This window comes from Macaca mulatta, chromosome 12 (genome assembly GCF_049350105.2).
Source record: "Macaca mulatta isolate MMU2019108-1 chromosome 12, T2T-MMU8v2.0, whole genome shotgun sequence".
In the NCBI taxonomy this organism is placed as follows: Eukaryota; Metazoa; Chordata; class Mammalia; order Primates; family Cercopithecidae; genus Macaca; species Macaca mulatta.
Genome location: NC_133417.1, coordinates 128,304,153 through 128,319,015, shown reverse-complemented (window position 1 = coordinate 128,319,015; position 14,863 = coordinate 128,304,153). Strand labels below are relative to the sequence as shown.

The following is a 14,863-nucleotide window of genomic DNA, read 5'->3' as shown; positions in this document are numbered from 1 at the left end:
TATTCTCTTTGAAGCAATTGTGAATGGAAGTTCATTCCTGATTTGGCTCTCTGTTTGTCTGTTACTGGTGTATAAGAATGCTTGTGATTTTTGCACATTAATTTTGTATCCTGAGACTTTGCTGAAGTTGCTTATCAGCTTAAGGAGATTTTGGGCTGAGACAATGGGGTTTTCTAAATATACAATCATGTCATCTGCAAACAGGGACAGTTTGACTTCTTCTTTTCCTAACTGAATACCCTTGATTTCTTTCTCTTGCCTAATTGCCCTAGCCAGAACTTCCAACACTATGTTGAATAGGAGTGGTGAGAGAGGGCATCCCTGTCTTGTGCCAGTTTTCAAAGGGAATTTTTCCAGTTTTTGCCCATTCAGTATGATATTGGCTGTGGGTTTGTCATAAATAGCTCTTATTATTTTGAGGTACGTTCCATCAATACCGAATTTATTGAGCGTTTTTAGCATGAAGGGCTGTTGAATTTTGTCAAAAGCCTTTTCTGCATCTATTGAGATAATCATGTGGTTCTTGTCTTTGGTTCTGTTTATATGCTGGATTATGTTTATTGATTTGCGAATGTTGAACCAGCCTTGCATCCCAGGGATGAAGCCCACTTGATCATGGTGGATAAGCTTTTTGATGTGTTGCTGAATCCGGTTTGCCAGTATTTCATTGAGGATTTTTGCATCGATGTTCATCAGGGATATTGGTCTAAAATTCTCTTTTTTTGTTGTGTCTCTGCCAGGCTTTGGTATCAGGATGATGTTGGCCTCATAAAATGAGTTAGGGAGGATTCCCTCTTTTTCTATTGATTGGAATAGTTTCAGAAGGAATGGTACCAACTCCTCCTTGTACCTCTGGTAGAATTCAGCTGTGAATCCATCTGGTCCTGGACTTTTTTTGGTTGGTAGGCTATTAATTATTGCCTCAATTTCAGAGCCTGCTATTGGTCTATTCAGGGATTCAACTTCTTCCTGGTTTAGTCTTGGAAGAGTGTAAGTGTCCAGGAAATTATCCATTTCCTGTAGATTTTCCAGTTTATTTGCATAGAGGTGTTTATAGTATTCTCTGATAGTAGTTTGTATTTCTGTGGGGTCAGTGGTGATATCCCCTTTATCATTTTTAATTGCGTCGATTTGATTCTTCTCTCTTTTCTTCTTTATTAGTCTTGCTAGTGGTCTGTCAATTTTGTTGATCTTTTCAAAAAACCAACTCCTGGATTCATTGATTTTTTGGAGAGTTTTTTGTGTCTCTATCTCCTTCAGTTCTGCTCTGATCTTAGTTATTTCTTGCCTTCTGCTAGCTTTCGAATGTGTTTGCTCTTGCTTCTCTAGTTCTTTTAATTGTGATGTTAGAGTGTCAATTTTAGATCTTTCCTGCTTTCTCTTGTGGGCATTTAGTGCTATAAATTTCCCTCTACACACTGCTTTAAAGGTGTCCCAGAGATTCTGGTATGTTGTATCTTTGTTCTCATTGGTTTCAAAGAACATCTTTATTTCTGCCTTCATTTCGTTATGTACCCAGTAGTCATTCAGGAGCAGGTTGTTCAGTTTCCATGTAGTTGAGCGGTTTTGATTGAGTTTCTTAGTCCTGAGTTCTAGTTTGATTGCACTGTGGTCTGAGAGACAGTTTGTTATAATTTCTGTTCTTGTACATTTGCTGAGGAGTGCTTTACTTCCAATTACGTGGTCGATTTTGGAGTAAGTACGATGTGGTGTTGAGAAGAATGTATATTCTGTTGATTTGTGGTGGAGAGTTCTGTAGATGTCTATTAGGTCTGCTTGCTGCAGAGCTGAGTTCAATTCCTGGATATCCTTGTTAACTTTCTGTCTCGTTGATCTGTCTAATGTTGACAGTGGAGTGTTGAAGTCTCCCATTATTATTGTATGGGAGTCTAAGTCTCTTTGTAAGTCTCTAAGGACTTGCTTGATGAATCTGGGTGCTCCTGTATTGGGTGCATATATATTCAGGATAGTTAGCTCTTCCTGTTGAATTGATCCCTTTACCATTATGTAATGGCCTTCTTTGTCTCTTTTGATCTTTGATGGTTTAAAGTCTGTTTTATCAGAGACTAGTATTGCAACCCCCACTTTTTTTTTGTTCTCCATTTGCTTGGTAAATCTTCCTCCATCCCTTTATTTTGAGCCTATGTATGTCTCTGCGTGTGAGATGGGTCTCCTGAATACAGCAGACTGATGGGTCTTGACTCTTTATCCAGTTTGCCAGTCTGTGTCTTTTAATTGGAGCATTTAGTCCATTTACATTTAAGGTTAAGATTGTTATGTGTGAACTTGATCCTGCCATTATGATATTAACTGGTTATTTTGCTCGTTAGTTGATGCAGTTTCTTCCTAGCCTCGATGGTCTTTACATTTTGGCATGTTTTTGCAATGGCTGGTACCGGTTGTTCCTTTCCATGTTTAGTGCTTCCTTCAGGGTCTCTTGTAAGGCAGGCCTAGTGGTGACAAAATCTCTAAGCATTTGCTTATCTGTAAAGGATTTTATTTCTCCTTCACTTATGAAACTTAGTTTGGCTGGATATGAAATTCTGGGTTTAAAATTCTTTTCTTTAAGAATGTTGAATATTGGCCCCCACTCTCTTCTGGCTTGGAGAGTTTCTGCCGAGAGATCTGCTGTTAGTCTGATGGGCTTCCCTTTGTGGGTAACCCGACCTTTCTCTCTGGCTGCCCTTAAGATTTTTTCCTTCATTTCAACTTTGGTGAATCTGGCAATTATGTGTCTTGGAGTTGCTCTTCTCGAGGAGTATCTTTGTGGCGTTCTCTGTATTTCCTGGATTTGAATGTTGGCCTGCCCTACTAGGTTGGGGAAGTTCTCCTGGATGATATCCTGAAGAGTGTTTTCCAACTTGGTTCCATTTTCCCCCTCACTTTCAGGCACCCCAATCAGACGTAGATTTGGTCTTTTTACATAATCCCATACTTCTTGCAGTCTTTGTTCATTTCTTTTTCTTCTTTTTTCTTTTGGTTTCTCTTCTCGCTTCATTTCATTCATTTGATCCTCAATCGCTGATACTCTTTCTTCCAGTTGATCGAGTCGGTTACTGAAGCTTGTGCATTTGTCACGTATTTCTCGTGTCATGGTTTTTATCTCTTTCATTTCGTTTATGACCTTCTCTGCATTAATTACTCTAGCCATCAATTCTTCCACTTTTTTTTCAAGATTTTTAGTTTCTTTGTGCTGGGTACATAATTCCTCCTTTAGCTCTGAGAAATTTGATGGACTGAAGCCTTCTTCTCTCATCTCGTCAAAGTCATTCTCCGTCCAGCTTTGATCCGTTGCTGGCGATGAGCTGCGCTCCTTTGCCGGGGGAGATGCACTCTTATTTTTTGAATTTCCAGCTTTTCTGCCCTGCTTTTTCCCCATCTTTGTGGTTTTATCTGCCTCTGGTCTTTGATGATGGTGATGTACTGATGGGGTTTTGGTGTAGGTGTCCTTCCTGTTTGATAGTTTTCCTTCTAACAGTCAGGACCCTCAGCTGTAGGTCTGTTGGAGATTGCTTGAGGTCCACTCCAGACCCTGTTTGCCTGGGTATCAGCAGCAGAGGCAGCAGAAGATAGAATATTTCTGAACAGCGAGTGCACCTGTCTGATTCTTGCTTTGGAAGCTTCCTCTCAGGGGTGTACTCCACCCTGTGAGGTGTGGGGTGTCAGACTGCCCCTAGTGGGGGATGTCTCCCAGTTAGGCTACTCAGGGGTCAGGGACCCACTTGAGCAGGGAGTCTGTCCCTTCTCAGATCTCAACCTCCGTGTTGGGAGATCCACTGCTGTCTTTCAAAGCTGTCAGACAGAGTCGTTTGCGTCTGCAGAGGTTTCGGCTGTGTTTGTTATTGCCCTGTCCCCAGAGGTGGAGTCTACAGAGACAGGCAGGTTTCCTTGAGCTGCTGTGAGCTCCACCCAGTTCGAGCTTCCCAGCAGCTTTGTTTACCTACTTAAGCCTCAGCAATGGTGGGCGCCCCTCCCCCAGCCTCGCTGCTGCCTTGCCGGTAGATCACAGACTGCTGTGCTAGCAATGAGGGAGGCTCCGTGGGTGTGGGACCCTCCCGGCCAGGTGTGGGATATGATCTCCTGGTGTGCCTGTTTGCTTAAAGCGCAGTATTGGGGTGGGAGTTACCCGATTTTCCAGGTGTTGTGTGTCTCAGTTCCCCTGGCTAGGAAAAGGGATTCCCTTCCCCCTTGCGCTTCCCAGGTGAGGCAATGCCTCGCCCTGCTTCAGCTCTCGCTGGTCGGGCTGCAGCAGCTGACCAGCACCGATCGTCCGGTCCGGCACTCCCCAGTGAGATGAACCCAGTACCTCAGTTGAAAATGCAGAAATCACCGGTCTTCTGTGTCCCTCGCGCTGGGAGTTGGAGACTGGAGCTGTTCCTATTCCTGGCCTTGTTTTTTTAAACGAAGTACTTTTTTGGGTAAACAATGACCTCGTGAATGGAAAGAGATTTCAGGGAGGTCCTGGTGACCTAAGGTAAGGGAGGGAAGCTTGAGTTTGACCCATGTTTGGACCCATGTTTGATCACTAATGGATTATGGGAAATGTAAGTTGAGGGACAGGTTTTTGGGGGGAAGATGGTAGTTTGAATTTTGACATCAGTAATGTGCGGTATTTATTAGACATAGGTGGATACAGCCAGAGACATTGGTGCTCGTGAGAGAAGTCCAGGCTACAGCTGAATGACTAGGATCTGGAGACGGAGAGGCAGCACAGCAGGCAGGTAGGTGCATTAACTCTGGAGCCAAATTGCCAGGTTCAAATCCCAATTCTGCTGCTAAATAGCTGTATAACCAGGTCAATGTTCTTAACCTCTCTATACTTCCATTTCTTTACCTCTAAAACTGGCTTTAAAATCCTTATTACGGCCAGGCACAGTAGCTCACACCTGTAATCCCAGCACTTTGGGAAGACAAGGCGGGTGGATCAGTTGAGGTCAGGAGTTCGAGACCAGCCTGGTCAACATGATGAAACCCCATCTCTACTAAAAATACAAATATTAGCCAGGTGTGGTCGCATGTGCCTGTAACTCGGGAGACTGGGGCAGGAGAATTGTTTTAACCCGGGAGGCAGAGGTTGCAGTGAGCCGAGATCATGCCACTGCACTCCAGCCTGTGAGACAAAGCAAGACTCCATCTCAGAAAAGGAGAAAACAATAAATAAAAAATCCCTATCTCTTAGCTTGTAATGAGAATTAAATGTCATGAGAACAGTGCCTGGCACATAGTAAACACTAGATGGTCATTTGTTATAATTATTTACTTAATAGTTGAAGGTTTGAGGGTGGATGAGATCACCCAAAGAGAAAATGTGAAATAAGAAGAAAACAACATAATGAGAGAGACCTCTGCAGAATGCCAGCTCAAACTAGATACTTAGACATAAAATAATACTATAAGATTCTCAGTCTCAAGAAGTTTATAATCCTATGGGAAAGACAGCATAACTTCTGCTGTAATCAATGCTTGAGGACAATGGGAGAGGAGAATTAAAAAGAAGATTTTGAGAAACAAACAGAATCTCTATTCAGGCAACATGTCCTGGCAGAAGTACTGAATGGAAAACGAAGATAGAAATGAGGGAGAAATTATTCCTTCCATATCAAGGCTAAGCTTATAAAAATAATGATTGGTGATGTGCCCGTTGGTTTCTGCATTACCTGAAACCTCAATCTAGAGCTGAACCTCCAGCGTTTGCCTTCAGGGGTCATCAGTCCTGGGTGCTCTCTGCACTGGGGAAGGAGGGTTGCATGTGAACCACTCGGGTGCTGGAGCTGAGCAGAAATGTATGCAAAAATCAAAAACAAACTCAAAAGCCAAAAGCCAGTACACTTCATACAGAGCAATTGCGTTCAACCCTGTTTGACAATTTCCCTCCTCCTATTTATAACTTCTTCCCCTTTATTAAAGTTTCCAGTGATGTCACCTTGCACTGCTTTGGGCAAATGTGTTTACTCTTGCCTGCTCAGATCCAACCCACCACAAAGCACGGTAAGTGCCAGGGTTTGACCAGGAAAAAGAGAAGCCAATTGCCAGCAAGGTTCACAGGATTGATAAGTAGAGGCAGCACCAATGACTCAGTGCAACTCGGGACGGCTCAAGGGAAAAGATTGTCTGGGTCTTTTGTCTTCACCAAGACTTGGAAGAGGCCTCCATGGCCATGTCCACTACAGGGTGTAAATCCCCATGGTGGGACCATGGGGAGACCTGAGTTTTGCTCTTGTTGCCCAGGCTGGGGTACAATGACGTGATCCTGGCTCACTGCAACCTCTGCCTCCCAGGTTCAAGTGATTCTCCCGCCTCAGCCTCCTGAGTAGCTGGGATTACAGGTGCCCACTGCCACACTCGGCTAATTTTTGTATTTTTAGTAGAGATGGGGTTTCACCACATTGGCCAGGCTGGTCTCGAACCTCTGACCTCAGATGATTCACCCACCTTGGCCTCCCAAAGTGCTGGGATTACAGCAGTAAGCCATCACACCTGGCCTCCCTCTATGACTTTGATCAAATCACTTAACTGCGTGAGTTTTAATTTCCTTGTCACTAAACAGACAGGTCAGGTTAGATGATCCAGAAGGTGTCTTCCAACATTTAGCGTCTCTTAAATATGGTCATATCCTGGATTATTCTGGTGGGTGAGATTTTGCTGAAGTAACAAAAAACCCAATTTTTCCACTTTTCACTGTAATCTAGATTTATTATTGTTTCATGCAAAGCCAGCTGCAGGTTTGGGCACCCATCCAGAGCCATTGCTTTTCATGCAGTAACTCACTGTTCCAGGCTGACACAGGCTCCACCCATTACCTATACCTTCTGGAACACATGTTCTTTTTGGTGACATGCAGGTGAAGAGAGTGACTCGGGAATCCTGTGTGGACTTTTCACTGACTCAACTCAGAGGTGACATATATCACTTGTACTCTGTTTACAGAGAATGAATCACATGGCCCTGCCCAGCCCCTGTCGATAAGAGAGGAGGAGTGGGAGAGGGGTTAAGAAGTGGAACCTTCCATGTTCTCAGAAGAGGAGGAGAATTGAATATTGGTGAATACTGGTAATGTCTAGACACAGCCTCTATCAAACACAGATACTTATAATTTTTACAGCTACTTAATAAGCAGTTCTGACAATGTTTTGAAGACAGTAGAGAAGATATTACTACCTCTCTTTGGGGAGATGTACCAGAAAAGTTGAGCAACATTTGCAATGTCACAGAGCTGCCTAATGTCTGAGATGGGACTAGATTCTGTGTCCCCATGCTGTCAGCTTCCTAGTGATTAAAAGAATGCCAGATTTTATCTCAGAAGACCTGCATTTGAATCCTGATCTTTTATTTCACTGACTGGCAATTGACTTCCTTGAGACTTAACTTTCTTTTTCTTAATCACTCCTATTTTATTTTATTTTATTATTTATTATTTTCTTATTTTTCCATACGTTATTGGGGAACAGGTGGTGTTTGGTTACATGAGTAAGTTCTTTAGTGGTGATTTGTGAGATTTTGGTGCACTCGTCACCCTAGCAGTAGACACTGCACCTTATTTGTAGTCTTTTATCCCTCACCCTCCTCCCATCTTCACCTCAAATCCTTGAGGAGCCTCAACTTTCTTACCTGGATTAAGAGTATTGTAGATCTATCTCACAGTTTCCTTGGGAAGATTAAATCAGATAATCAAAGGGAAAGTGTCTGTCATGGAGCAAAATATATATGTGTGTGTGTGTGTATATATACGTGTGTGTGTATATACACACACACGTGCGCACACACACACACACACATATATATGTGTGTATATATATAATGCTACTCCATAAAGTGCTGGGAAAAATATACCATCCCCAGAGAGGTGTTACATTTTCCCTAGCACCTAGAGAAGTGCCTAGAACAAAGGAGAAGCTCAAAGCACAGGGTTGCAAAGGTGTGTGTGCATGTAAAAAGTGCTGAATAAGTATCATGCACTGTGGTTACTATCCTTTTTGTTCCTTTTGGGTAATGGTAGGATGAAAGAGAGGAAGAAAGGGAGAGAGGCTAGATAAAGAGAGGACAGGCAAAGGAAAACTATTAAAAACAGGAAAGAGGTATAGTTATTGATGTGAAGGATTTTTCAATCACGTTTCTTAGCAAGAGAATTCAAGGCAGGAAAATAAATTCATAGGAACAGCAGAACAAGAGCTTAGCCCTGCGTTGAATGCGACAGGGCAAGTGCAAGGAAAGGATTGCAAATGATGCAAGGGGGATGCGTGAAGAGAGGACAGGCTTGGGCAAGACAAAAGGAGAACAGCGGTGTCCCTGCACCCCCTCCCCTACCCATGAATAGAGGCTGCCGTGGACTCAAAGCTCATCTTCTGAGCCGAGGACCAAACCTCAGCTTCCGAGACTGGCCCTAATGATCCATGCTAGTGGGCCATAGACTCCTTCCATTGAGTGACCTTAGCTGGTTATCTCCATGGTAACGGCACACATCTCAAACTGTTCCTTCCTGTGTGGGAGGAAACATTTCAGAAATGGGGGAAGGCTGAATTTAACAGTGGTTTTTCCCTCTTGTGACCCTTCTCCTTTGGCAAAGCGTGCACTTTTTCTGAGCACACTGCAGTCTCCTGAGGAAAGCGTCCATAGAAGAGGATGTTTTGGGACTTTATTTGCAGATGCATGCCCAGGACACATTTTTAAAGTAGAAGCCTGAATCTGCTTTTCTTTGAGTATTTCTCAGGACGTTCCACCGTTCTTTTGAAAAACTCCAAAGAGAAAAGCCAGCATGCTGTCTCATGTTGAAAGAGAGAGCTCAGAAAGGTTAGGCAGCTTCCCCAGAGCTACAAGCAACATGGTAGCAGAGTTAGGCTAGAAAGCCAGACGTAACAAGGCTGAAGCTCCACTGACCACTATTTACTTCCTACCTCCCTGCGTTTCAGACGCAGCCTGAGCCACCATCCCGGCCAACTGGCTGACAGGTCTCCCTCCAGCCCTAGACTCTGCCTCTGGTCGCATGACCCATGATACGTCCTGTGATTTTCTTCAGCACAGTGTGCAGACTCTAAGGGCATGAGGCAAAGGTATGCTCTGCCTGAAGCTGGAGCTTAAGTTACATTTTAAGCTCCATGTTCTGTTTGTTCCACAATGTCTATGGTAAGAGCAGCATTTTACAGGATGATAAATTACCCTTGTTTAGCTGAGCCCTAGAAGTGCATGTCTGACCATGAAACCCTCCAGTCGCAGCTCTGAAAGGCACCAGGGCTTCCACTTTCCAACCAGAATCATGAACCAAGAGCATTCATTCCTTGGCTTGACTTCAGCCTTTCCCGGTAGATTTGATCCCATGATTTTACCCGTGAAAGAAATCTTTTACTGTGTAACATCCCTGCCTGACTCTGACGTACAAAGGTGTAATTAGAACAGTGTGGAGCAGGCAGGATGATCTATTTACCTCATCCCTAACATTTAAGTGCTTTCAAAATATGTTTTTAATATCTTAGGTGAACAGAGCCAAATTCTCTTCTCAGTTTTTCACATGCATGAGTAAATCCACACAGACTAAACCCCTTGGGCCTTAGGTTCTGCTTAGAAGTTCTTTTTTTTTTCTTTCTTTTAAAGAAAACAAATATCCCATTAAAACGACAAAGTGTACTCTGCATATTTTTAGGACAATTAGAGTTTAGAATTCCCTCTCCTTCCGCCCATGGCTTAAAAAAAATAAAAAAATTCTTAACCATTTCCTTATGAAGAATGACATTAAACTGGGATAAATGGAAAGGCTCTCTTGCCTTTTAAAATAATCTTCTCGTCTTACATCATCAAAGTACCAACTGGATCAGGGCCCTCGATATGGTATGGGAAGGATCCAGGCTCCACTGTACTGTTACCAGGTAAATTCTTTAGGTAGACAGTTACTAGTGAACTGAATGGAAACATTTACTTGAAACAGAAAAGTCAATCTCACAGGAAACAGAGAAACATAAAAGTAAGGATGCTTCCTACCATTTGCTGGATTCAAAAACAGGTCATGCCAATAAAATGATGAAGAAGAGGCTGCCGCAGGCTGGCCACGGCCTCAGCCTGTGGGCAAGAGATACAGACAGACAGAGTGGGAGGTGCTGGAATCAGTCCCAGTCTGAAGGAGACCAGGAGAGGGAGGAGAGTCAACCCCAACCCCACGCTTTGTGCTTCACTGTGTTGGTAAGTTTGTGTTGCTGTTCATACAGCAACTCTTTGCCCATTAGCAGGTGCTGCTGGGCCACACGTGTGGATAATATTTGCCAAGCCAACACGCAGGTCAAACGTTTTCTTGCAACAAGCTTGGAGCAACATCTTAGCAGCAATTGCGCTGTCACTGTATATGCAAAGTCCAAAGCCTCCAGGGCTGCCATATTTACACAGAGAAGTCCGTGTAAGACCATCTGCAGCTTGTTTTCCATTCATTACAAAGCATTTCAAAGGATGAAAAGCCAAGCCTCATTCACCCCATGGTTCAGACAGAAATAAGATATGCCCTCAGGAGATACTGACTTGGGAGAGGAGCAAAATCCAGAGATGGTTTGGGAAATGTATCTGTGATGTCTTGGAAACTAAGAATTATATTGAAGAATCAAACAAATAATTCATGACTTCCCAGGAGGGAAAAAATGTGTTTATTTATTTAAATTAAAAAATATTGTGAAAATTACAAAGTGTTAAATACAAAAGACAATTCTATACAACTCAATAGAATAAGAAGGAAGTATATACATCACTTTTTAATAGGTGCAGAGAGACTTGCACCAAACTTCAGGATTAAGCAATGGAAAATGTGACAAGGCACATGTCCGTCGCAGTGAAATTTCAGAATTCAAGTGATTCCAGGCAAGAGGCCAAACTTAACTTGGCTTCTTTCAACTTAAACAGCCCCCTTTGGCGTAAATCCACACTGAATTTTAAAGTGAACGGAGGGCCTTTTCCCCCAAAACATAAATTTCCTTTAGCTGTATGTCAAAGTGGACTGATAAACCAGCTCCTACACTGTTAACCCTTCCATGGAAACAGCAGTTATTGCTGTGCCTCCAATTCATAAAGAGTATTTTTCTTAAAAAAACAAAAAAACAAAAAAAAAATGTGGCTGGGTGCGGTGGCTCACACTTGTAATCCCAGAACTTTGGTAGACCGAAGTGGGAGGATCATTTGAGGCCAGGAGTTCAAGACCAGCCTGGCCAAAATGGCGAAACCCCATCTCTACTAAAAAATAAAAAATTAGCCAGACGTGGTGGCAGGTACCTGTAATTCCAGCTACTCAGGAGGCTGAGGCAGGACAATCGCTGGAACCCAGGAGGTGGAGGTTGCAGTGAGCCAAGATCGCGTCACTGCACTCCAGCCTGGGCAACAGAGCAAGCCTCTGTCTTAAAAAAAAAAAAAAAAAAATTTAATAGAATTAAATTTGACCTTTTACTTCCTCCTTGTCTTTAAGGGCCTAATGGATCTGCAAAACTGTTGACCACAGGAATACATGGAGACATTGGAAGCATTCCTGTGTGTTTTCCTTTAGACTTTGCTTTCTTTTAGCTGGAAGTGTTAACATCACACATTCTCCAGAGAACTTTGCAGAGGAGAATGTGGTGTCTGCCTCTTTCCTTCAATCCTGGGAAAACTACAGCAGAGCTGGTTGGTAGCTTGCCCTGAATTCCCCAGTTATATGTGTTCTGAATCTCCAACTGCTCCTTTAAATCAGCGTATCCTTGTTCAGACTAACCGGCCAAAGGGGAAGCATTTGGTCCAAGCTTCCTCACACCAGGCTGTGGAGTACTTATCACAGAGTCCTAAAATCTAAAGACATCCTCCCAGCCCCCTGGGGATGGAGATCGTCAGGAACCTCATGCAGACAGCGAGCTTCTTGATGACATGCCCAGGACCACACAGCAAATGAGTGTCAAGGCTCGAGATCAGGAAGCACAGAACTTGGAGCCCAGCTTTGTGCAATCTCCGCCTGAGTATGCCCTTCTAGGTCTCAGCTACGTGATGAAATACCACATTATGTCCTCTCCCAGCTCAGAAAACTAGGCTGGGAAACTGAGCAGCAGCAGAGCTAACGGCTTGGCCTTGTTCAACCCCACTTACCCCTTCTAGAAAGATCAGGAAGAGTCCCCTGAACCACCACCCGGAGTGCAGGTTAGATTCTGGGGAAGCTCTTCTGATCCAAAGAACATCATGCCAGCATGTGATGCTGCATGGCTACAGGTCAGAGTTCAAGGTCATAAGTTAGACAAAAGGTCAAAATAGCAGATCATCTCTTATAACCCCAGCCAATGTTAACAGGTTTAAAAGTTACTTTTTTTTTTTCTTACAGTGTGCAAATGAGCTGGGTTCAGATCTCCAGCCTTCTTCCACCAAAAATCCTTCTCTAATCTAAAAGAAGCTTGTAACCCACTGTGAAGAAATGCCACAGGTACACAGTAGAGATACTTACAGTCAATCAGATCTAGAAGGACAAAGCTCTAGGCAAATAGCAAATCACAACTAGTCCCTCAGCATGTCCTAAGCATTTGGCAGCCCTGGGAAGAGGCAGACCCTGCAGGAGCTACCCAGGGCATCCAGTGAGAAAATGGCAAGCATATCATCCGGCCAAATTCTGAACAGAACCCCAACACCCAGGCCCCAAAGTCAATGTACACTCTCCACATCTCCGCGGCTTTTTCAGTGGTGGGTGCAAACCACAGGCACCTCCCGGACTCCTCGGGGCTGCTGGCTCCGGCTGAGCCTAGTCCCCCACCCCACCCCAAATTAGGGGCTTGCCGAGGGTCTTTTCAAAGTGGCAGCCGCACTGCGAAAGTGAAACCAGACACTTGAAAACTGTCTTTCCTCTCTCTAAGGGTGCTGGCTGATGGAGCCTCCGGCAGGGGTCCCGGGGGTGCTAGGAATTCTGATGGATGTTCTCCGAGGACCCTTCACTGCTTTCGTTGAGGGGCGTCTCCGAGGTCTCCTCCAGCTCATCGTCTGCCCCCTCCTCCTGAATAGTGAGGTGCACGTCCGGGAAGGAGGACTCGGAGCTCACGCTGTCCCCTTCCATGGAGCAGAGGGTGCAGGACAGCGCGGGCGCCACGCTCTCCTGCAGCATGTTCAGCATCAGGGGCACCTGCACCGACCTCAGGCCTGACACTACGGGCAGCGGCTTCATGGCCTCCCCCCAGAGCCGCTCCTCGTCTTTGTACAGCAGCAGGAGGCTGGACTTCTTCTCTCGCCTCTTGGATTTCATGTAGCCCAGCATGATTCCGATCAAGAAAATGCCATAGAAGGACATGACAACCAGAATGTAGAAGTACTCGTTGCCGTTGCCGTTGCCGCCGCCGGGCGCACGGGACTCCAGGGGGCTGCTGGAGGCTGCGGTGCCGGGGTGCGTGCTGTTCAGAGGCTCCATCTTCAGCATTGAGGCTGCCTGCACAGCAGGGGCTGCGGAAAAAGCCGCAGGTTAGAGCTGTGCCCCAGGTTCCCGGCACAGGGAGGAGGGGGAGCACAAAGTTTGTGGAACTGCAATACCAAAAAAGCTTAAAAGTGCATGAAAGAAATAGCCTAAGAGGCTTCGCCAAACAGATGACAGGAGTGAGCTATGAGGGCTTGGAGTGCACGGGAGAGAAGGCCGGGGAGGGTTCACTGGGAAAAGTAAGAAGGACTCTTTTTTTTTCTTTTTTTTCTTTTTTTTTTTTTAGTGTACACATCTGTCCTGTTTGTAGTGAGCAGTATTACTTTGATTTTCTTTTTACATCAATGTAAGACAGGAGCATCAGTAAATAATAGCTTTAAAATTGGGAAACACATTTTAACAGAGCAGAAACAGAGTTTACATTGTGTTTCCAAAATCAAACTATTTTAAATTCAAAACAGTGTTTCCTTAGAACAAAGAAAAGCAGAAAGAAAATTTAAAAATTCATCTATTAATTGGCAAAAAATGCCCATCTTTCAAATGTTTCTGAAGCAAAGTGTAGCCTTGCTCACTTACCAAGGCTGACAGTTTGTCCCAAGTTTTGAATTCCCAGATCGTCCAGTCCAAGAGGGTTCTTCTGCTCTGTCCGGCTCTGAGCTCTGACAACTCAGCCGCTGCAGTTGGGATATATAGTCAAGAAGTGCATCGTCACGTGCTCTGGGAGGAAAATTTACAACAGAGGTTGATCGTGGCAGAGTGAGCAGTGAACTGAAAGCACTGCAGTTCAACTCCCTGAACTTTGCAGCTGTGAAAAAGAGAAAAAGACTGGGAAGTGAGAACTGCTCCTCACGCCCCAGCGCCCAGCCAGGGTTTTCAGGTGGCCGTGATGATGCGTGAAAAGAGGAGAAAGGAATGCGCTGGGTTGGAACCGTTACCCCAAAGTCCACTCTCACTGAAAATTAGCTCATGCTTCATCCAGCTCTTAGGAATAACCGTTATTGGGCTACAGGTTTTCAGAGGCAGCTGAATCCCATAATCTGGATGAAAGACAGTTGGAAGCAAGTGCAGGATTTATAGTCAAGGAACTGGGGCTTCGGTTTCAGTTCTTCCACTCCTTATGCAAATATGATAAATCCTTCCTTAACCTTTCCGCACCTCACATTCCTTGTCTGTAAAATCATTGTGCCTGGGTGTCGTCTGCAGGTAGGATTATATAAACCACATGACCTTTTGAGTCCCTTTCAGCTTAGCCCTTCTAAGACTGAAGGCTGGTTGGTGTAGCTTAGCCCTCTAAAAGCAGAGATTCTACCTGCCTTCCATATCAAGGTCACAAACCTATGTTTATAATAATTATTTTTTTAAAAGATCCAAGGTTCTTTTCAGTGGTCTGCATGAAGTGGGAACTTGTTGTGGTAAAAGATACGATGGGCCAGTTTTGTTCCGTCCTGCCATACACAGCTGCTCCTCTGAAGCCTCATGCGGAGACTA

General features: G+C 44.4%; 1 protein-coding gene across 1 annotated transcript; it reads right to left on the bottom strand.

The window, feature by feature from the left end:
• Positions 1-10,588: 10,588 nt before the first annotated feature.
• On the bottom strand, positions 10,589-14,036 carry KCNE4 (potassium voltage-gated channel subfamily E regulatory subunit 4). Its single transcript, XM_015111167.3, has 2 exons — positions 13,952-14,036; positions 10,589-13,404 (listed from the first exon to the last, which is right to left on the bottom strand). The coding sequence occupies exon 2, from the start codon at positions 13,379-13,381 to the stop codon at positions 12,869-12,871; it is 513 nt and encodes a 170-aa protein (XP_014966653.2). The 5' UTR covers positions 13,382-13,404; positions 13,952-14,036; the 3' UTR covers positions 10,589-12,868.
• Between the last annotated feature and the right edge of the window lie 827 nt (positions 14,037-14,863).